Below are 24,053 nucleotides of genomic sequence, written 5' to 3' on the forward strand. Positions count from 1 at the left end.
ATTATATCCACAACAATTTCATAAACTTAATTTGTTACTATTTTGAATTAAAAAAATGTAAAGTTTTAAGTGAAAGAAAATAATGAAACGACTTTTATAATAATTAAATATAGATTAAATGTACAGAATTAAATTCACAGTTCCGTTATTATAGAAGGACTAGCAGTTTAATTGTACAATAAGCCTAAATTAAAAAATTGACGAAATTGCAATCTATCAGTTAACAAACTTCTCGCTTGAGATACTATTTTAAATAATACATAAACAGACAAAATTCTGGTAGTAAATCTCAATTTAGAAACGGGAATATCATGAAAAGCTATCTAGTAATTGTAGAATGCAACTGAATTACAGTAAGGATCAATAGCAGCTACGGTTGTCCAAATAGTCTTCACTTGAAACATGTGCACATTCCATCTATCAAAATATATGGACAATGTCGTAGGCAAATCTTTATTTTGTCAAAGAACAACATAATGGCAAGAATTTCAACAGAAGAGATGTAGACAGCAAGTTAAATTTTCTAGTGTTGTGTTTTATTGAATGCCAAACTCGAACAACCAGCGTTTAGAACAAACATAGCACAAGTTGAATTAACATGGCAACTGCTGCTCAAGAAACTCGGAAAATTTCATTAGTTTTACTCAACATTTGAAAGTTATTCCTCTTACTAAAACTGGATATTACGAAATTACCCAACCCCCACCAAATCAATTTGTTTTTCATACTTGAAATTGTAAATTAAGTTCTGATTAAATTTAGAAAAACCTTTTCCATTATTCTCGTGTAAGACAAACAAGTGCTCCATTTTTTAACAGATTTTATTGAATTGATTTAACGAATATTCTGTCATAATCCACCACCAAACCATTATTAAAGAGAAGGATACGTCCAAAAGAGCACGAACGACTGCAGAAGTAGAAAAAGAGAAGTTATAATGCTGAACAACCCATACTCAAAAAGTGCTAAACATCAGAGAGAAGAAAAACCCCAAAATAAATCTTATGATCAAATAAGACCAGCAAGACCATATATAGACCTCTCCCAAAATTTCATTATTATAAACATAAAATGCTATTCTTGTATGCAATTTCATCAAACATCAAGGAGCTATTGGACGGCACTGCTCAGCAAGATCAATTCTAATGATATGTTACAGATACATACATAGACCCAACAAAGCTTTTATCTCCAAATATGTCATGTGAAACTGACTTTGAAAAATTCTATAATATTCTTTATTTTATTAAAAGCTAATTCAGCAAGTGTATCTTATGTGAGTGCTTAGTGTACCTTTAATGTTGAAGCATTTTGTTTTAATTAGATTTTGTTCTGAGGTTTGACTTTAGCATCTATATTAGAAAGCTTAAGTGTTCTGCTAGTACACATCGAATGCTATTCCTTGATGTCTTTTGGCTGGAATAGAATGCTTATTGTTTAAGGGAAAACATCTTCCTACACTTGCATTGATATTTAGTGTTTAAGTATAGCACATGGCAATTCCCCTCACCAGTTGGGTATCTTTAGTATATGTGCTTCAAAAGTTTGGCTAATCTAAATTGTTTGTGCCTTTCTACATATGATATTTATTCTGTAGTTGTGTTCATCTCTAACTATCTTATCCAAACTAATTTCTTCTTCAATGAAAAAAACAAACAGTCTCATACACCAAACTGAAAGAAAGATGAAATGAACACAAACAACATACCATTAAGCCACCCAGAAAGCCATCAAGAAGAACTCGATTCCAGGAGTCAAAGTATGTGTGGGTTGAAAAACTTGCTTTCGCAATGAGCCCAAGTGAAGTAAGTGCCATGAGAAGTAAGTAAAACACAAATCCTTTCAAGCCTGTAAATCCCAAAATACCAGCAACAACTCCACCAATTATAGATAAAAATGTTCGGCTGCAAAAGAGACAAAGATTCATTTGTAAACCATAGAGGACATTATATAGGTGTTTGTTTTCATACCCCCACCCCACCCACTCCACTTTTTTCTACTTCAAGTTACATCCATATACCATGGACCCGGATGACTATTTCATACAGATAAAATTAAATGATTTCATCCATACTAAAACTAACACATCAAACAGCTTGGTGACTCGCCATGTTCCATTATCAGGTAAAAAAAGAAAGGGAAGAAAAAACCCTTTCGGTTCAATGGTCCAACCCAAATATAATGTTTCAAGCTAAATTATGTATTCAAAATAATATTCATAACCAATAGCCAAACGAAACCTGTAATAGATAGTTTTCATGTTGCTTTGCATATTCTCAGCATTAAACGTCAGCAACTCATTCACTGCATTGCTTGATTTCTTCTCGGATGAAGCTGAATCTACGGCCATACCTTTCTGCCCTAGTGTAATGTGTTTCTGTAAATAGAAACAGAGTCAAATGATTTTTGGTAGAAATAATATAAATTAAATCATGCAGTTGAATTCTTAATTCAATATCCAGAACACTTGTGCTGAGGTTAACAACAGGTAATTTCAAAGGGATGGTTGAACATAAACAAGACGGATCACAAACTCATGACCACTGACCTAAGTAAGTTGTGTCATTAACAACTAGGACGCTTGACTCACACTCGAACACAAAAGGGGAAAACGAAATTAAAATTAAACAACTGGAACTCAAATCATCCCAAAAGCTAACTATTATAACTCTCAAAATCCCCAAATTATTTAGTTTCAAATTCAGTATACCTCAATGCTACCCATCCCACCGGGACATTCATAATTGGCACATAAACTCCCGTGTCCAAATAAACTTTTGCCATAGAAAATTTAACAGAATAAAGGGGTCAAAATATATAACATCATATCATATCATATAAAGCACAAATTGTCAAGAACAAAAATAAACTAATAGATAATTGCAATTTAATCAAATTAAAAGCTACGATTTAGGGTTTTGTGGCCTATGTAGTTCTGCTAAAATACTCTTTAAACGCGAACATAGAGAATTGAAATCCAACATTCAGCTACGGACACTCGCAATTCACACAAACACCAATGCTAAAGTCTCAGCGCGATGCAGGAAGTGAAACCCGATCAAGTGCGTAAGTTCTGTCATACGGCACACTTGACTACAAATTATTAATTTAGTTCAACAAAGAACCCTAAGAAACACACAGGGCAATCTCTCAATAATCAGCTAAAATCGACTTGGAGTTGCCATTATTTGAATCGAAAATTGTGAATCAAATCCGATCGAACGAAATATCAGCGATTGACAAAAACAACGATACCGGATTTAAGAAACGAACTACCGAAAAACCTTTACCTTCTACTACGCTGTTTGATAAATTGTTGTTGATGCGGTGCGCGAAGAACACACACTTCACACCACTCTTTCGTGTCAATTTTCACAGATCTTCAAAACTTGCAAATACAGGGCGAATCTCCACAATATGATGACACACCGGTGAAATACGATCTGGTACCGTTAGATATATTTATATATTATAGTAATGAACGGTTGTGATATATTATTATACCTGCACCCGGTTGGGTGAAATATATAGGGTTGCATGTTATCTTCTGTTCTGAGAAAGAAATCACCTTTTTTTTAAGTTTTTAAATAATTCAAATTTAATTTTTTTAATTAAATCGTAAATTATTTAAAATAATTTCTGATAAAATAAAATAGTGCAAATTTAAAATTTTGGGTTTCGAATTAAAAAGATAATCTCATTATGATTTAGTTATCTTATATTTGCATTTAAGATATGATTTGAATATTTGAAATTTTTAATGAAGGGACAAAGGACAGAAGTAGATTTATCAGTTAATACTCATTATGATTTGTTATTTGTATCATTAAATATTGTTCTTAATTTGTTGTCCTTTTAATCTATCGTTTTTAATATTCGTAGTATAGCTTAAAGTTCAAATTTTTTAAAAGAAATTATCAATCACAATCGAAATTATTTATAATATATCTAAAATATATTTTGTTTATTAAAAAATATTTATTATAAAATTTAACCATAATGTATTTATATTTTTTTTATTTTTAGTTACATAAATAATATTTATTTTTTGCACAAGATAAAACATTAGTTTTAATAAACTTTTATGTCATGAATTTTATAGTAACTTATATAATATAAATTTGACTCCCCGAACTGAACAAATGAGAGCTTCTTATTAAGTCAAATGAAGTTGCTTTTAAGTGATTTTTTCTTAAGATACATGTCATGTCCTAATCTTATATATTGAATATTTATTTTATTAATTTTGTTTCTTTTAAATAGATTTCTTAATTTTAATTTCAAATGTAATGATTTGATTAAACAACTAAAAAACTGTTTTTTGACCATATATAAACCATTTTCCTTTTGTGTTTATTCAGATACTTCTAAATTTAAGAATTATCAACTATAAAAAAATAATTTTGTATAACAATATAAATTATTTATTTTAAATTTAAAATATAATTTATACTTTGATTAGAAGATGTAGTTTTTACATTTATGTTTTGATGATGAATAATGTAGTAACAAAAGTGTTATTGTTTTTGTGCTTAATTTTGGATTAGACTCTAGACTCTCCAAATAAACTGCATAAGCTTGATTGATTATCTTATCCATGTACATTCATTTTCTCCAAAATATTTATAAAATAATGATCAAGAACTATTTAATCGTTTAAAGAATAAATGCTGCCATGCAAATGCTGCATGTGAGACACGGAGAGTTTTAAATAGAAAGAAATAAAAGTTTAGGGTTTAGCTTCCTGGAAGAAGGATCTTGTAGCAGTGGATTCACACCAACATAGCCAGTGAGTCCAACATAGGGAATCATGTATGAAGCAAGAAAAAAATTGAGGGAATTAGTCAAATTATTGAGGGAACCAACATATATATATAATTTCAAATGTAGTCAAATTATTGCTTATAAATAAATATATATATATATATATATATATATATATATATATATATCATTTTTCAAAATAAAAGATAACCTTGATAAAAAAAAAAGTTAAAATTAAAAAATAGGCATCAAATGTGAAAGAGACTTCAACAAAAAATATTTGTTGTTAAAAAATAAATTTAAAATACAAAAATGTATTAACTATTACCCTTTAACTTTCTATACATTTTTTTATTAACTCTTCATATATAAATACTTGCAATAACATGTATGAGATCCAGATTTTTTTTAATCTATAGAGATATTGTCAAAATAAAAGAGTAAAAATCTAATTTATATTAAATATATAAATTAAAATTTTAAATATTTATTTATTTATAAATTTTAATATTTTTTAAAATATTTTTTTATTTCTTTCTAAATTTCTGGAACTGATTTCTTTACTATTTGATAATACTTAATTAAGATAATGTCAAAGTAATCATTACTTTTGATTGATCCTAATTTTTTTTAAAAATAAGTTTATCTAGCTTTCTAGATGTTCTGTATTGTTTTATATTTATAACCTGAGAGCTATAAGTATTTTTAAGTTATTTCCTATATTATTAGGACATCTCTTTGGATTGGAAGATAAATAAGGAGAAATGATTTATACTTTAGAAATATTTAGATTTACACTACAAATATGAAATTGTTAATTTATATAATTAGTTTTGGGATTGATTTTAAATATAATATATATATGTCCAATATTATTTTATTGTTTGAATTGAGGTAAATAATGTAGGATATATAAGAAAAATTTATGAAAGTTAATTAGTATATGATGAGTGTGATTAAAAATGTATTTTTTATTGAAAATTAATTTTATTTATTTATTTGTAGATTATAATTTTTTTAATTAAAATATTATTTCGGGTATGGTATAAGAATTAATATTAGAAAAATATTATGTGAAATTCTCATAACATATTTATGATTTTAAGAAAAGTTATCTAATGTCCTATATAAATAAAAATATATAAATTTTTAAAATATTCAAAATTTTAAATAAATATAATCTTAAATTATTTAGTCCAATTTAAATAAAAATCTGAAATACAAAATTTAAAATAAATACAAATATTAAATAATTTAATGTCCTACTTAAATACAAATATGAAATAAATAAAATTTTTAAATTATTCAAAAATCTTAAATAAATACAAATTCTAAATTATTTGTCCTATTTAAATAAAAAAATATGAATATATATATAAAAAATTATTAAAATATTTAAAATTATAAATAAATAAATATAGATCCTAAATTATTTAATGTCATATTTAAATAAAAATTTGAAATATATAAAATTCTTAAAATATTCAAAATTTTAAATAAATACAAATCTTAAACTATTTAATGATTTATTTAAATAAAAATCTGAAATATATAAAATATTTAAAAATCAGGATTTGATGTCCTATTTTAATAAAAATCTGAAACATATAAAATTATAAAAATATTAAAAAATATAAATAAAAACGAATCTAAATATTTAATGTCTAACTTAAATAATAATATGAAATAAATAAAATTTCAAAATTATTCAAAATCTAAAATAAATACGAATCTTAAATTATTCAATGTCCTACTTGTAAAAATATGAAATAATAAAATTCTTATATTATTCAAAATTTTAAATAAATACAAAATTCTAATGTTCTATTTAAATAAAAATTTGAAATATAAAAAAATTCTAAAATATTCAGAGTTCTAAACAAATAGAAATTTTAAATTATTTAATATCCTATTTAAATAAAAATATGAAATATATAAAAAATTTATATAAATTAATATCAAAATTCTAAATAAATACAAATCCTAAATATTAAATTTTTTATTTAAATAAAAATCCAAATTTTTTAAAATATTTAAAACCTTAAATAAATACAAGTAATAAATATTTAATGTCATGTTTAAATAAAAATATGAAATATATAAAATTTAAACCTAAATATATAAAATTCCTAAAATGACTTTAGATTATCACAGATATCAATTACCATTATAGTGAACATCGATTTTCCATAAAAAAAAACTATGCCAATCGAGTATGATGCACCAAATATCGATTATCTAAGAAAAAACGGTACAACATTGATTATCCATAGAAAATGAAAAATGGATTATTGCAAACGCAACATCGATATTCAAACTGTTCTTGGTCTCCATGTGCATGAATTCTTACGTGAAAGCATCACCAAAGACCAACACACCACCACTGCACAACCTTCAACCACAGGGTCACAATTTTTGAATGTGAATAAATAAGGGTAGCAAAGTAAAATAAAACAGTCCAGTTATCTTTCCTCTCTATTCTACGTAGTGCACCATAAAACACGTTTCACACTCGTCATTTCTTTCAAATGACTGGATACAAATGAATTGAATCTTCACAAATTCTTTTGGGGTGAATAGATATTATGTGTAATTATTCATATATTAATTATTATTATATGTTCAATCAAAATATGAACTTGTCATTGATTCTATCTTTATAATTATATTTCATTTTTTATATAAAAACAAATTATTTAATAAAATGAAAGAATTAAGGGAAACTAATATAAACTTTTTATATATATATATATATATATATAACATATTATATTATTTTGGGTGTTGTAAAATGAAATTAAAATATGAATGAGAATATTACAATGTGTGAGTTTCATTTTCTCATTCTCATCCATAAAATAAAAATTTATCCACAATCTTCCATTCGTAATGAGTATGAAATTTTTGTTTAATCCCATCCTCATCATGTAACAAGGTATATACTCATACAACTACTTTAAAGTTCAAATATTAATTAAATAATTTTTAAAAAAAATCACAATAAAACAAACATGATATTATCAATTATTTAATGTTAAAAAAGTACACATTGTTTTTTAAAATCTACTTTTTTGTGAACTTAAAATAGATAGATTTTACTTTTCAGGATTTCCACTATATATTTATAAAGAGAGAATTTGTTTTTATTATTTCTAAAAGAATTTCGGATTTTCCTTTCCATCCTCTTGAGATAAGCAAAAGTTTTATATATTTTCTTTATGAGTATGTCAGTTCTATCCAAATATTGATGTTCCATTATGAATAATATTCAAAAAAATTTAAATATTAATGGTAATATAAATTAGTACCTAAATTATTTAAGTTTGGTTATAATTGAGGATAGAAAAATGGGTTATCTCCTTAAATGTTACTTAAGACTCCTAATTAAGGTCGGTGTTATTTAATTAATTTTGTTGACTTTGTAACTTAAAAAACAAAGATAAAGATCTCAAAAAACTTGTAAACTCAATATGGAGGTATAAATAATTTTAAATTATCCAAATTTTATATATTCATAGTAGTTTTAAGGAAAATATGAGAAATATAATAATTAATTATTTCAAACGCATTTTATTTATTGATTGGATTTCAACAGAAATTACAAAGAACTTCCATGTTTATTTTTTTTATTTTAATAAGTTTCACTTATCATTAAATTTTTAACTGATAATATAGAATGCAATATTGGATTATCAATAAACTTTGTTACTTATGATACGTATTGGTTTTTTTTTAATGTTTTGAACAATACATTACATGTATTTACTTTTTATTTAATATTTTCCTTATAAGAAAATTAGAAAGATTCATACCACAATATATATAACGCTACTCTTATAATATTATGAGTAAATAATGAATTACTGTTTATAATATTACCAATAACGAGTTTAAGTGAATAATCAATAAATTAAATCTAAATAATTCATAAATAGCTAGATTTAGTTATACCATACAATTATAAAATATTTTACAAGTTTTAATTAATAATAAAAATTATGTTAAAAATGTCACTAACATTATTTTATGAGTAGTTTCTTTCACCCTCCTTATTAAGATACTATATATTGTACTACAAAAACAACATTATAAGATTGTATAAAACAATTATTATAAAATGATGATAGCATTTTAGTTCAGTTTCTGATTGCATTCTGGAATGGAATGAAACTTAACAAGAGTGTTTTGAGAATCATTAGAGTGGTATATAATTTCTTGAATTTAAAAATAAATATATATAATAAAAGATAAATTTGTAATTAAATGATTGATAGTTGATGTTTAACGGTCAAATTAAATATGATTTCAACGTATATTTGTCTAATGTTAGAAAGATGATAGTATAGAAGTGGTCAGATGATTCTAAATCATCTCTCAATGAATCTATTAGTGATTTCAGTTAATAGAATTCAAAACCTATATGCAAACAATGAAAATTAGCAATAACAGTGAAGCAAAATGGTTGTGATCGTTAAGCAAAAAAATATAAATGATAATTTAGATCGGTAAAGAATGTAAATTGACTCCTAAGTTCTTCGACCAGTGGATTCCTCACAGATTCTCTAAAGATTATTCATTGCTCAATCCTCCAATGGAGCTAAACCAAATTGAAGATGCGCCGATTTGATTCAACTGAAAACTTAACAATAAACCCAATATTTTGTTTCTGAGGTATTGTAAATTTTATTTTTTCTTTCTTATCCTCCGAATTGGTTTTCTGTTTTGATTCAAGAAACAACTTCGACTTTTGCATATTTTGTCCATTTACTCTAAAAACATCAAATTAACACAAATAAAAGTTAAAGTCTAAATAAATCTAATTATATGAATATTAATTAAAATAATAGATTTATTTATTATTATAGTGTAATAATTTATAACTAAAGCTATTAAATGCGAAGATATTAAAATAATAATATTAAAGCTATAAAAAATTGTGAGTTTTCAATTTATTATTACCCTTTCATAAAAGTAGAAAGCAAGAACCAAAAGTAAACCAAACCTTGTACCATAAAAGCATGCAGCAAGATTCAGGTACAGAGAAACAGACGGTTTGATTTTTTCAAGAAAGAAAAGACATGTTTTATCACGCAACCTATATGGTCTAAAAATCCACGTGGCTAGGATCATCCCCACGTAGCAAATCCATAAGTAGGACAGAGTTGCATACCTTGACAGGTATCATTTCCATGCATAGCTGCATGAACCGAAAGGGTTTATATAAGAGTGTGTGGATCATCACTATATGATCATCATCACATAGAAAAAAAAAGCCTCACATGGCACCTCAGACTTCCAGAATCAGAGTCTCTTTTGTTGTTTTGCTTGCTTCCTTTGTCCTTCCCTTGTTTTTCCCAGAATGTTATTCTTCTTCTGTGCTCATTGCAAGAGCATCAGCCCCAAAATCAGATGTTGATCTTTTAGAATTCCCTCTAAACTTAGAATACTTGGAGGCTGAGTTCTTCTTGTTTGGAGCTTTGGGTCATGGGTTGGATAAGATTGCTCCAGAACTGGCTGAGGGAGGAGACCCTCCCATAGGTGCCAAATCTGCCAAACTTGACAGCCTTATTAAGGATATCATATATCAGTTTGGTTTGCAAGAAGTTGGACACTTGAGGTTTTGTTCTTTCTCTATCTACTTTTAGCCAAGAAATGAAAAATTATGGAGAACATTTGTGAAGTGTTGTTGGGTGTTATTTGTTGTAGGGCCATAAAGAGCAGAGTGAAAGGATTCCCTAGGCCTCTGCTGGATCTAAGCTCTTCATCTTTTGCCAAAGTAATGGATAAGGCGATTGGGAGAACTCTGAGGCCACCCTTCGACCCCTATGCTAATTCAATCAACTATCTTCTTGCATCTTACCTTATTCCCTATGTTGGCCTCACTGGCTATGTTGGTGCCAATCCAATGCTGCAAAATGCTACTTCCAGGAAGGTAAATTCTCAAACCCTGCACTGCTAATCAACTCCTGAACAATAAATTTGAATCAGTTATTTGTATTCCATTTTTGGTGCATGTACATGAACAGCTTGTAGCAGGGCTTCTAGGAGTAGAGTCAGGACAAGATGCAGTTATAAGAGCAATTTTGTATGAACGGAAAACGCAACGGGTGCATCCCTATGGATTGAGCGTGGGAGAGTTCACAGATCGCATTTCAACCCTTAGGAACAAGCTGGGAAACGAAGGTGTGAAAGATGAGGGTCTTGACGTAGCTAAGAATGATGCTGATGGGAATATTCTGGCTGGTGACAAAGAGTCACTGGCATATTCAAGAACCCCAGAGGAAATATTGAGGATAATATATGGAACAGGTGATGAACGTGTTCCTGGTGGCTTCTACCCCAAAGGAGGAAGTGGTCGAATAGCAAGATCTTACTTGAAGCATTCCATCTAAAGCTTCACCATGTCTTTTACAAATCAAACTCTGTTTTTCCTATTACAGTAAGGAAACTATATCATAATAAAGGAAACTATTATATTAAGAATTATATTAAGAATGTAACTTTCTACTTTCGTTGCAATTTTTGAACAAGTTATCTCTCTTTGGTAATATATATTTTATAAATAAAACTTTTCATTTTAGAAAAAGATGTATTTTCGTTGGGATGTTGTTAGGACATGGATATTTATGATGTTTATTTTGCTGGACATTTTAATGGAAAAGATTGGTAAAAGACATTTTAATAGATTAATGGAAAAGATTGGTAAAGGACATTTTAATAGAAAAAGGACATTTTAATGAAAAAAGGTTGGTAAAGGACATTTAATAGAAAAAGGACATTTTAATGGAAAAAGGTTGAGACAACTTTTTCTCTTATTTAATCATATTTAATTTATTCATTTGTTGAATTTAATTTATTCTTGAGAAAAAAATTCATTCTTGAATTTAATTTATTATTATTGAGAAAAAAAATGTGAGAAAAAAAAATTGTGTGAAAAGGTATTGCCTTGTGGATGATATAGATCAAGTCACTGTTTTTCACCAACTTGTAAATTTGGTTCAGTTTAATTTAATGAGAAAAGTTTTGTTTACACTATGAGTAAAAAATATAATAATATTTTTATATTGAAAAATATGTATAAAAATATTAAGTTATTAAAGTGTGAAGTGTATTTTTTACTTTTAAGAGGGTTAATATATAGCACCCTTAATTAATATCGTGATTTTGATTTAAGATATTATAAAATAATTTGATTAATTAAAATTTAAAAGTAAAACAAATAAACATCTACACATTTGAAGTTTGAATAACAACTGTAGATTTTAAAAAATAGGTGATCAAAATTATGAATAATTAAATTAAGGATTGATTTAAGAAAAGAAAAAAAAAACAAGTGAGCAGTCAGTTGTTACGTGCTGTCCACGGTTTGGTTAAACTTTAAGCATACAAGTTAGATTATCTAATTATAAAAATAAACTACTGATTTGGATTAGTTTGAATAAAATATCAAATCCAATCCAATAACAAATTATATGAATTTGAACAGATTATTTCGTTTCTCCATTTTATTCATTTGTTTCCATTTTAGTAAAAAATGCTCTCCAAGTAGCACGGATTCACTCGAGGCTTTTTTTCTCCAACCAATCTAATTGTTTTGAATATATATTTATAAAAAAAACTACTTATTCTTTTGTTTCTTACTAAAATATGATTATTCAAGTGAGTAGTTTCTACTCTTATGGCACTAAGTAATGTTAATATTTAGATATTTTACTTTACAATTAAATAACAGAACAATTTCAAGCAATGGCATTAATAATGCAATTAAATTATAAATAATTTCTCAATTATTAATCTTTTTCTTACCAGTAATTTTTACTTTGTTAATTTAATTTTAAAAATTATTTACATAAAAACTAATAATGACTAATTAATATGGTTTTGCGTTTAGTTAAACGCTCGTAATCCACAATCAAGCTAAAACTACTTTATATGAATGACTCCCATTTTTCAACAAATTCATAATCCACAATTTATACCAACCAATGAGATGAGAAGCCAATTATTAGTTGGTGATTATCTATTGCAGTTTGTTGAACAAGAATGTAGTCAAAATTCACACGAGAACACTCAAATCATTTCCCAATTAAAAGAATTGATTAAAATTTGTACAAAATGGACAAAACTTAATTATAAGACATACTTAAACAATTTTTTCCACAAACAAGTTTAGAAAAAATTTAAACAAATTTTATAAAAAAATAAAATTAATTTTAGCTTATAGAAAAGTTCATTCTATTTATTCTTCTTACTTTTGGTTCTTAGAAGTGTTATAGAAAATTTATCCAAATGTATTGTGGCAGTAAATGTTTTCATTACCCCTTGCAATTCATCATACAAATATTCTATGAGCTGGTAACATGAGCAAAAAAGACACTGAGATAATCCTATATTTTAGATGCATAACGTCGTACATTTCTATGGAATCCAAGAAACAAAAGAATGAAGGACAAAAGATAACACTTACTTACCTACCTACGTTCTCAGCCCTCAACTCTCTTGTTTCTTCTGCTAGTGTAACATTTGCAGATGTCTCATTTCTTGAATCCATGTCTTCATCTTCATCACCATCTACATATATAATACCATCATCATCACCATCAACCTCGTCTTCACCATCCCAGTCATCGTCATACTCTTCATCAAATTCTTCATCCTCGATATCGTCTGCATTTGCACGCAGAGTATGAAACTCCGGAGGTGGAGGGCAATCTTCAGTGATTGCCTCGTCCCTCTTTATCACAAGATGCCGAATAACTCTTTCATCTTGGTCCAACAAAGTCTTCAAGTCGTTGATATATTTTGCATCCAACTCGAAGTTCATCAACATGTAGTGGGCTTTATTAGCTTTCTTTATTTTGTAAGCTAACCTTCTCATACCCCAATCATTCAGCCTCCAAACCTGCCCTTTCTTCTCCCTCAGAAAGTCTGTCAATGTTAGCAAAATATTTAGAAAAATAACCACAATAGTCGGAAAATCTTTTTTTTTCATCTGTAGATCGCAGCAACTTTTTAAGAAACCAATACGACCATATCAAGGAACCGTTGTATCTACTGCCTTTTTCGTTTGATGCCCAAAACATAAGTCCAATTATCAGATATAATGACTGTTTATTCTTTGTTATTCCACAACTTATATATTTTACCACCATCAGTTCTATGGATCATTGAGACTACCTGATATTGACAGAGGATGAAGTATATCTAGTGCAAAAGTTTTGCTAAGCCATCTTTTCCTACTGAATGAATTAAGAACAGAAGTATTAAAATCCCTAATGAAAATTCCAGATAGGGCATTAGAGAAAATATTTACCAGCTATGAGGCTATGAATTGTTAACTTTTGGCAAAGGCCGAATAAAAAAATAGCATTATAAGGGCAGTAAGAAAACACCTAGCCAGTTATAAGTATGTCATAGAACACCAGCCTCCGCCTGATAACCACCTAGCCATTCTATGGATGGCTACAGTAGGACGTCACTCATAGATAGAAATGTTAAACTATTAAACTCATTCCACATGGCATCAGGGAATATGAACAGTTACTACAAAATGATACAGGGTAAACAATGGACATTACCTTGAATTTTCTGGTTGACAGCAGCAACCTCATCTTCATGCTTCTCATGAATTAAGTACATGATCTCATAGTGGCGCACTGCAGAGGTAAGAAAGCAGTGTGGTGTAAGATAGAGCAGTTAGCACCAAGATCTTTTAGTTTACTATGCACTGGCAGAAGATTGGTAGCTATAATAAGAAGTCATGTGACATCTTAAATGGAAAACAAGCGTGCACGTGCACACAAGTCACTTACTACACAATGTTCCCAATTAGCAGGGTCAGTCAACAGTAGATGTGCATAGCCTTATCTTATCCCCACAAGTGGAAAGACTGTGTCCAAGATACCTTCAGGAAACAAGACAACAACCTTACTGGTGCACCCAGACCTACCCTCTACGCACACACATGTAACTTAAATTTTCAGAATGGATGGAAATTGATTGTGACAAAACTAAAAAAAATAAAATTGAGGGCAAACATCTATAATTTCACCGCAAAAGATTGAACGATGACAAATGACATATCTGCTTGTATGAATCAACAGATGTCATTGGATAAAGGAAAAAAATCTGTACAGATTGTGATTGCTTATTAAATCTTGTGAGCTCTGGATACCCTGCAAAGACCAAATCTTCGAAGGGAACGATCCATCACATTATTACTATACTATTTGAACAACAATATACATATAAGACTAGACCGCTCACAAACAACTAAAAGAATTACACAATGAAAATAATTACGAAAGAGATGTAACAGAGTTCCTACTTCAATAAAAATATCTTATCCGACAGAAAGGAAAAAGAATATACGTACATATTTCAGCATTCATATCACTGTCAAGCTCAAGCATTAGCGTTTCAAAGAGTTCTCCTGTAAATCAAAATTAAAAATGATCAAAAGGAATAATCTCAGCTCCGTAATCCCTAGCAGTTTAGCCTGTCAATACAGATGCAAGTAACTAGCCCTAAGAGTCTAGACAGATTAAACAGTTGAACCATGACCACTCACTTTCCTCGGCATCTTCAAACTCCGGGAGAAGCTTCCCTTCTTCCTCAACCGATCTCTGAAAATCGCAATTCCAAAAAAAAATCAATATAAAAAAGAAACTTCATCTCCATCTCATAAAGAATAATCACAGTTAATTTAACTAAATTCAACAGACAATTACGCAATAACGAGTGGCATATAACATCAAAATTTTCTAGACTGTTAGGAACACTCCCTTCAAACAAACACCCAAGTTTAAGCTGAACTAGTCTTCTAAAGGGTGTCGTCTTGCCCTAAAAAAACAAACTGATGGAAAATTGCAGCAACCGAGAAAATCATATTAAACTGAGAGGGGAAGAGAAAAGCAAATGGAGGGTTGGGTAAAAAAGTGACCTTTTTAAGTAAAATAGCTTCGGGGAAGAAACCCGTGGACTCGTCAGGTTGGGGTACGGAGCTATGGGTATCATATTTCTTGTCTTTCTTGCGGGCACTCACAATCAGTGATGCTGATTTACTGGGCTTATTGTGAATAGAAAATGGAAGCAGAGAAGAAGAAGTAGGGTACCCATTAGCGAATATGACGCATGGGTTGTGGTTGAAATTGAATCTAACGCAGTTGGTTGTCGTCATGGTGGTTTTTGAAAGCTTAGGGAGGGGATAAGAAGGTGCAAGAGAAGAACCCTGGAGCAGTGAATTTGCGTCCATGGAGAGAGCGAGAGAGAGAGCGGTGAATTACACACACTCGCAGACTTCAAGTGACTTGTTACAGTGGGGTGCGTTTTGTTTTGGACACGTAACCCATATCTGTATGATTATTTTATTTTATAAATTATGAATTTAATCACAGCTCAATGGAACTTATCAATGAGTTCAAAAGCTGACTACCAAAACAAAAATATATTTTAAAACTGCACCAAAAAAAAAGCTGACGAAAAATTAATTTAATCTTTTAATATAATTAAAACGTGTGTCAGAATTAGTTTTATATATAGTTTTTAACTAAAATGTGTTTTTTGTGTTTTAGGAAATTTAATTTAATGTTTTAAATTTTAATTTTATTAACGAAAATAATATATTAATTTTCATTTCTCCCATTTTTCTTTATTATTTAGAAAAAATAATTCTAGTAAATCTAAAAGTAGCATACTTATTTTAGAGGAGAAAGTTACAAATTAGCTGATAGCTTTTATTTGAAAGAAGTTGTTTTACATAAATATACAAATTATGCCACGTAAGATGATACAACTATTTAGCAAATTTCCGTTTTGTTTTGTTCAAATTAATCACCAGCAGAACTTGTCAACAAATTGATCAATTTAGAAACTAACGTATGTCAAAATATTTAAAAGATAAATAACACAAGCAATATCCTTTATGAATTAAATCATATATTTACCTCCAGTGGAAAATAGCTTTAGTTTATAAAAAATAAAAGTAAATATTTACGTATTGTAAAAATAGCTTAAGAAACAAGAAAAAAGTTATGTTAATAAACTATGTTAGAGATATTTTTTGGTCTGAACCCAGTTATTAAGACTTTTAATATAGGTTAAATTGTCGCGATCAATTATATAAATACAAGCATACACCTAACATCCTAATAAATTATTTTTTATTTTTATTTTTAATTTAAAATATTATTACATTATTATAAGATGTGAAGTACGTGTTTTTTACTATCAAAGAAAAGTTTTCCTAAAACAAAAACACTGTTGATGCCTAACATTCATATCTTGTCAAAATTCAATGCATGCAATGACAGTAATTTATTATCTAAATTAGCTAAATATTTAATTAACTTGCCAGATATTCATAGTTTTGTATCGATGCCACTAAGGTACTAGTATGGTATACCCTAATGCTACGGCTGTTGAGAATTTCTTATGGGGATACATACAATTATCATGAAAGTGTTCCTTCGGCGGGGATATTACGAATCAGATTTTCTAACTGCTTAGAAGACCCAGCTTGATCCTTGCAATAAGAAAATCATGGGCAGGAGGATCATTGGTACAATACAAGGCTGTATTAAAAAGGCTAAAATATTACCAAAAAATTTATTGGACAACAAAATCTACACTTTGAGAAAAAAAATAACGCTGTACAATATGGCTCCAACTCAATTTCTGGGGCTTCATTCATTTAACAGATAGCAGCTTTGAAACTTACATGTTTTTCAAGCCTTGGTAGTGCTCAAGGCAATCTGGCCACAATGAGATATAACATTTTCTGGTTATCACCATTGCTTTTTTCCCTTTTTCTTTCTCTTGCTGCTGCCACTCGCACTGGCACCACCACTACTACTGCCAGGACTTTTCATCCCATTTCCAGATTTGGGAGATGGGCTCTCTGGTGCAGTGCCACTAAAATTGTCGAAGACCCCTGCCTGTACTGCATTCTGTAACCATTCAAAGAATTCTTCCTCAGTCATGGTTTCTTCGATATTAGATGTTGGCATCCGCCCACCTCTTTGAGCTGAACTAGTCCCCTTGCCAGAATTATTCTTAGACATTAAACTGGTGTTAACATGGAAACTTGGCTTATGTGTATTCGCTGGACATCTCATGCCCTGCAAGAAATTTGTTCATCATCAATACCTTGTGAATCTTTAATCTCCTCATAAGTCTCAATGGTCAAGCTATGCAGCATGAACATGTGAAATTGTTAACAATCAGACAATCTAACGAGATGACGTAGCTAGCATCTGGAAACTATAGAAATGCCCATATCACTATTTTACATTTCATAGCAGGAGAAAACACAGTTCTTCATAAATTCCTCGTTCAAATACCTCATTGCGAAGCCGGTGGTCCATTTAATAATCAAAGAGACTGCTAGCCAAGCACATAAATCCTCTAATGCACTAAATTACCTGACAGATATACCATTCGGAGGCATCGTATATCCTGCTACCAGCGCACACATATGCTGAAGGAGCATCCACCTAAAAGAAAAACAATTCAAAGTACTAAGCAAAATTGTATTCTGACTGCATCTCATAGAACAGGAATTGGCTAAAGAAAAAAAATTGAACTACAGGTTTTAAGGTGTTCTCCGATAAGATTTTCAATACAACACAGTGATACTTACCTTCTGCAATAAGCCAAAAAGAAATGGTTGGGAAGATTGTTCCACCCATCCATCCCCATCCTTAGCTTGATGAAAATCTTGGCAATCCTTTAAAACAAAATAACCCACCTTAAAACACTACCATCATATGTGTGAAAAATACTCTATATAGAAAATATGCTACTGGCATATATTTTGCAATTATTAATATAATAATATATGAAGCCAATTGTCTGTTAAGCATGCTACTTAGGCTTCATTGAGAACAATAAAGATTAAGAAGACACCTGGCACCATCTTGCCCGAGACTTTTGTTTCTTGGTGTGTATCCAGACATGAAAACCACCACACCTTTTGCAGGCTATTCGCCTTGAATCACCAAATGGATCCTTGCCATCTGCATCAGGCCGGGCAAATCCTGAAGGAAAGAATCCATGCCTACCATTCTGACAAATTAGTTGCATCCACAGAAAGAGTTAGACAAGAGTATAATTAAATCAAAAGCTAAATTGCAAGGTTCTCTAAACGAACTGCAGAGTCTATAAACAAACTGCACCTTCCATATAAAGAACAATAAATTCATGAGCACATGTCAGATGCATATCCAAAGTAATTACGTATAAATATTCTAAAATCAGCATTGAAACACTAGTCATTACAATTTCGTTGTCTGGGATTCTTGTCTCTTAACTTGAGCTATGCCATCAATGGTGATCTAAAAAATTTCTATGAACAGTGTGTGCGTGTGTGTGAGGAGAGGTTAAGTTACTCCAAGAGTAATGGTGAGAAAACTATCTGTCTACCTACCTACACATACATATATATACACACACCACAGTAAAAAAACTTCACTAATCTGTAACCATTCCCAAACAACAAACATTCATCCTTATTGAAGTCTTTGACCTTTCCATGGATCTTAACCCCAACAATAATGAATACTATTCCTGATCACCATGTGTCAATATTATTATGATTCCATGACCCATAATGTTCCTTTTCCACTTCCCAAATACTAAAATTGATAGAAAAAAAAAATGCATAAATCATACCATATGAGGAGCATCATGAAATCTACGAAATACACTTAAAAGCTCCTCTCTCCTTAGCTCATCATCATAAGCTTTTCGCTTCAAGGAATCCATTAGAATCTGGAAAGCATTACAACCATATAGTATTAGGGAAGAATTATCCCTTGATTTTCAGGGTGAAAAAAACTTAAAACTCACCTCATACGCATTTTGAAGTTTCTTAAATGCTTCAGCAGCCTTTTCATTACCCATATTTTTGTCAGGATGTACCAACATTGCCTGATAATCAGTGAAAACAGAGGTTGTTTAAAGAATTATCAGGCAAAAGAAAGAATTGTATTTGAGTTCTAGAAGAAAAATAAATTTCATCATCCAACTCAATATCCAACCACTAATAACTCAAAACAAAACAAAATCTTAGAAAGAAGCTTCAAAAGTAAAGAATAACAGCAAGTAGAGAGTGACACTAACCTTTTTCCTATATTCCCGCTTTAGTATTGAAACATCTATATTTTGATACCGCATCAAGCCCAGTGCTGCATAGTGATCAGAGCAGTTCAACAAACGAACGACTTCCTCTTCAGAAGTTACATCAGAATCAACCCCACTAGTTGAAGGGATGCCAGCGCTGCGATCTGCAGATGGTCCCGGTCCATTTTCAGAGGAAGAAGCATGTGTTGATCCATCACTAAATCCTGGTTGACCATGCATTCCAGCTCTTTGTTCAAAAGGATTGGATCTACTCTGTTGATCTATGTTTTTCTTGAGGAAGTATATCAGGACATCACTAGATATAAAAGCTAAATTGAAAGCCAATAGCAAACCAAGCCCCCCAACATACAGCCATGCACAATAGACAGAATACACTGTGGTGATAAGTAGTGCCACCCGTTCATGACTGAACATAAATGCCAATCCTGAATTCAAATAAAATTATTTAGTATGTTTGGCAAGAAAATACATCAAGCAGAATAAATATATATTTTTATAGTAGGAGGTTCGGAAAGAAGTTAAAAAATCGTAACTCGAGGATCGTAACTCGACTCATAAGAGTTACTAATATATGAAAAAATAATATTCAATGCATAACACAACTAAAAATAGATTCATAATTCATAAAAGTTTATGCATAAAATAACTAAGAAACTATCCAAGGAAGTCCTTCATATTAGTAAACCGTCACTGCTTGATGTCATTATAAAACACCATAGCACTGGTTGATGCCATTATAAAACAAGGCAACACCGGTTGATACCAACATAAAACAAGGCTACACCGGTTGATACCAACATAAACAAGGCTACACCGGTTGATACCAACATAAACAAGGCTACGAGGAGCAGAACAGATCAGAAAAAATAAACAGAAAAGAATAGAGAGGAATAGCAGCAGTGAGAGTGGTCGGTGAGCAGTGGCGACGGCGAACGCAACCAATGGCGAGCGATGACGGCAAGAGCGGGTGGTGACGAACGCAACGGTGGAGAGCGAGCAGTGGCAAGCAATGGGTTCGTTTCAGGAGATGATTTTTAGAGGTTCTTTCAGATTTACTTACTAAACCTAGAAGAAAAGGAGACGAGTAGGAGGATCAAGTCCAACGATCCTTCATTTCACCAAGCAACATGCTTACTCACTATGATCCACGCAGGTCACAATCCGCCGTCTGAGTCACCTTGCCTTCTCCTCTAAACTCATTGAATCGTACGAGTTTGCGAGTATACTCGCGGTTTTAACAACATTGCATGCATAAGGCTGTATAACATACATACCCAACTATCATAGAAAGAATGCCACAATAAACCAACAATATGTTCAAAGGTAAATAGAAGGGCAAACACATCACCTCCAAGGATGATGAAAAATACCGTTGTCCAAAAGCTACCACAAAACCACAAGATAACAACTCCAATGATTGCAACTACCAAGATTGCAAGCATGAGCCCAAGAAAAAATCCAATCAAGGCAGCCAGGCCCTAATCAATTACAAAAGCTAGTTAGTATAGGAAGAGAAAAAAAAAATACCAGCCCCGATTGAGAAAGCGAATAGAATGAACAAATGCACAAAACATCCAAATACAAATGTAAGAAAAAATATGTAGAACTAAAGAGTACCATGCTCGCTAAATTCATCCAAATTATTATGTTTGTTACATGTGGAGTTCAAAAGTCAAATAGTTACAAGACTATGCAACCCAAGCTGATTCAACTATTCAAAAACTGAAACAAATTGCACAATAGATTTTGTAATTTGTTATGAACACTCCCACCCCACACGGGTGTTTATTAATTGGACAAAACAAAACATTTTCTTTCCTCTCGCTGAGTTATCGCTACCATATCTTACCTAAATTGCAACAAGCAGAACAGTGTACTGGGAAGTTGGAAAATGCATCCATTATGAAGCATCTTAAGACAGTAAAATAAAAATAAAAAGAAATGCATATATAAAGAAATAAGATGCACGTCTACAGAAAGAGAGATAGATTTTCAATCTAACTGTTCAATTAACATTCTTTCGTCTCACTTTTCTATCCTAGAGTGATTAAATTCAACTGTAGGAAATTGATCAACAGAAAATACTACAATACAGATAGTGCATCTACACAAGGAGTGTGAGTGTCTTCGAAAAAACTACTAAAATTAATTAATTAATTATTATAGCTATAAAAACTTCCATCATTAAGATTATTTTTATCAGATTAACTCCAAGTAATAAAAAACAACAAGGGTGACCAGGGCTTACCAGGACAGCAAGAAACTTGAGCACCCCTATCATACTAATCACGGAAAATATGCTACACCATATAACAGAGAAGAACGGCGTTGTACCCATTCGTGCAAAAGAATCAATACCCCGAAGTGCACAGTCCAACCAAAATACTGATAATAGGAGCATTACATTTCCAAAATGCTTGAGCCACTTCAGAATAACAGGATATGTCTGCACAACTTTCGTTCTGAAATTATGATAGGCTTTAAACATGATGGTTCTAAGAGATACAAAAAATGGAGTCTGCCTGATTAGCCACTCTGAAATTGCTGTGAACATGGAAAACAATGAAAACCTTAATCTCCTAACTATCACATTATCGGCAATGTCTAATTTATCCACCACACTATTCAGGTGCAAACTATCCAGTATACAGCTCAATCTACTATTTATACTCTGAAGACATTGATTACTTCTAGGAAAAGTCCCATTTTCTTCTTGTACTGAAGCTTCAGAATTCAAACTGCCATCCCCCGAATCTCTCTCAAAGGGCAAGGACTCCTCCAGGTCATGCTTTCCAGCCATCCCTTTCTTCTCTTTCCGAGAAATATTTTCAGATTTTTGCTCATTGTTAAAGTCATCACCTGATGAAGTAGCATCACATGCAGTCCGCGCAGCACCGCTATCACCCTCAGCGAGTTCCTCTCTCGGGAAAACCTTCACCGGCCCTTCTTTACCATGACCTTTCATTCCCGGAAGCACACCACCAGAAACCCCCTTTTTGTGATTCAACCCATGACGGTCCACTCCATTCTTCTGCTGATTACCCTTCCGAGCCATGTAGCTATTAAAACTTTAGGAAACTACTCAAAAGAAAGGCTCCAACTCATTCCATTTCAAACTCCACTTGCTCTGACACCTGATTAGCACAGGAAAACAATAGATTAAGTCCAAAATCACCGTGCCGCAATAAACCACACATTAAGACCAAATAGCAAGTAGTCCCACACAAAAAATTGGCATTCAATATCACATGTGCACAATAAACCCTAAAATCACAGAATAAATAAAACACCGCAGACCACGTGACTAAATTAAAAATAGGAAATGATTAGGGTTCGATATGAGGAAGTAAAACAATAATCAAGTGATCATACAGAAGAAACTGAAACAGGGAAAAGCACAAGATCATGACAAGAACGTGTACCTAGAACTACGGTGCGCTACGATTAGAGAACATCGAGAGAAAGAGAATCAAAAACCCTAAACGCAGAAGGATCGTGTGTGTGTATCTGTGTGTGTGTGAGAGAGAGAGTGAGAGAGAGAGAGAGAGAGAGAGTTCTCTGTGTGAGAAAACCAGAATTGCGAATAGAATTAGAGAGATAATAACAATTTGTGCATTTTGTTTCTTGACGGAGAACCGGCTAAGGTGTCATCCACTCACCACTCCCATTTTCAACACAAACCACTCTAGTGCAAACGGAGTTACCATGTAACCAACCAAACACACCTTAATTCACGTGTGCCCCCCCACCATCCCATGCTAATTAATATGATTTTAAACAAAGTTTTAATCTATGATTAGTAATTAGCATATTACATTATTATTTTTCTAAAATATATCTCACTTTTATCCGTCCTAATCTAATTTAAAACGAGGTTGATTTTATTTTTTTTCTTAATTAATGTTCTTTTACAAATATGGTGTTAAATTCTATTGAAATTACTTTAGGTGTATTTGCCTTATTTAGAAAAAATAGCTCATACTGGGAAAAAAATTTACACTCCTCCAATCATAAATCACTGTAATTTGTTTATTCATTTAAAACCCAACTCAGTGTCTATCCATGGTTTTGTGGTTCTGTAAAAGAAAATATAATTTTTCCTTTTAGATTTTTCTTTTGCTTTAAACTGTCATAAATCATATGATTTA

At 30.8% G+C, this 24,053-nt stretch overlaps 4 protein-coding genes across 6 annotated transcripts; 1 reads left to right on the forward strand and 3 right to left on the reverse strand.

Moving 5' to 3' along the window:
- Positions 1 to 220: 220 nt before the first annotated feature.
- LOC137831953 (uncharacterized) lies at positions 221 to 3,461 on the reverse strand. The gene is made up of 5 exons (XM_068639874.1): positions 3,291 to 3,461; positions 2,241 to 2,377; positions 1,709 to 1,904; positions 890 to 909; positions 221 to 451 (listed from the first exon to the last, which is right to left on the reverse strand). The coding sequence occupies exons 2-5, from the start codon at positions 2,348 to 2,350 to the stop codon at positions 421 to 423; spliced, it is 357 nt and encodes a 118-aa protein (XP_068495975.1). The 5' UTR covers positions 2,351 to 2,377; positions 3,291 to 3,461; the 3' UTR covers positions 221 to 420.
- A 6,485-nt stretch (positions 3,462 to 9,946) lies between these two features.
- On the forward strand, positions 9,947 to 11,350 carry LOC137831955 (desiccation-related protein PCC13-62). Its single transcript, XM_068639875.1, has 3 exons — positions 9,947 to 10,381; positions 10,471 to 10,696; positions 10,791 to 11,350. Exons 1-3 carry the CDS (start codon positions 10,044 to 10,046, stop codon positions 11,154 to 11,156), a joined length of 930 nt encoding a protein of 309 aa, XP_068495976.1. The 5' UTR covers positions 9,947 to 10,043; the 3' UTR covers positions 11,157 to 11,350.
- Positions 11,351 to 13,125: 1,775 nt separating this feature from the next.
- LOC137831956 (protein REGULATOR OF FATTY ACID COMPOSITION 3, chloroplastic) lies at positions 13,126 to 16,144 on the reverse strand. The gene is made up of 5 exons (XM_068639876.1): positions 15,707 to 16,144; positions 15,335 to 15,389; positions 15,140 to 15,196; positions 14,343 to 14,420; positions 13,126 to 13,692 (listed from the first exon to the last, which is right to left on the reverse strand). The coding sequence occupies exons 1-5, from the start codon at positions 16,016 to 16,018 to the stop codon at positions 13,232 to 13,234; spliced, it is 963 nt and encodes a 320-aa protein (XP_068495977.1). The 5' UTR covers positions 16,019 to 16,144; the 3' UTR covers positions 13,126 to 13,231.
- A 1,097-nt stretch (positions 16,145 to 17,241) lies between these two features.
- LOC137831957 (uncharacterized) lies at positions 17,242 to 23,706 on the reverse strand. Of its 3 annotated transcripts, none has more exons than XM_068639878.1 (10): positions 23,565 to 23,706; positions 22,154 to 23,039; positions 21,254 to 21,383; positions 19,885 to 20,330; positions 19,612 to 19,692; positions 19,435 to 19,533; positions 18,670 to 18,828; positions 18,404 to 18,490; positions 18,186 to 18,257; positions 17,242 to 17,882 (listed from the first exon to the last, which is right to left on the reverse strand). In XM_068639878.1, the coding sequence occupies exons 2-10, from the start codon at positions 22,958 to 22,960 to the stop codon at positions 17,550 to 17,552; spliced, it is 2,214 nt and encodes a 737-aa protein (XP_068495979.1). In that variant the 5' UTR covers positions 22,961 to 23,039; positions 23,565 to 23,706; the 3' UTR covers positions 17,242 to 17,549. The 3 variants fall into 3 exon arrangements, with proteins under 3 accessions (XP_068495979.1, XP_068495978.1, XP_068495980.1); XM_068639877.1 differs by having other exon boundaries at positions 23,328 to 23,660; XM_068639879.1 differs by having other exon boundaries at positions 23,511 to 23,602.
- Positions 23,707 to 24,053: the final 347 nt, after the last annotated feature.

The sequence above is a fragment of the Phaseolus vulgaris genome, chromosome 6, assembly GCF_000499845.2.
Source record: "Phaseolus vulgaris cultivar G19833 chromosome 6, P. vulgaris v2.0, whole genome shotgun sequence".
NCBI lineage: Eukaryota > Viridiplantae > Streptophyta > Magnoliopsida > Fabales > Fabaceae > Phaseolus > Phaseolus vulgaris.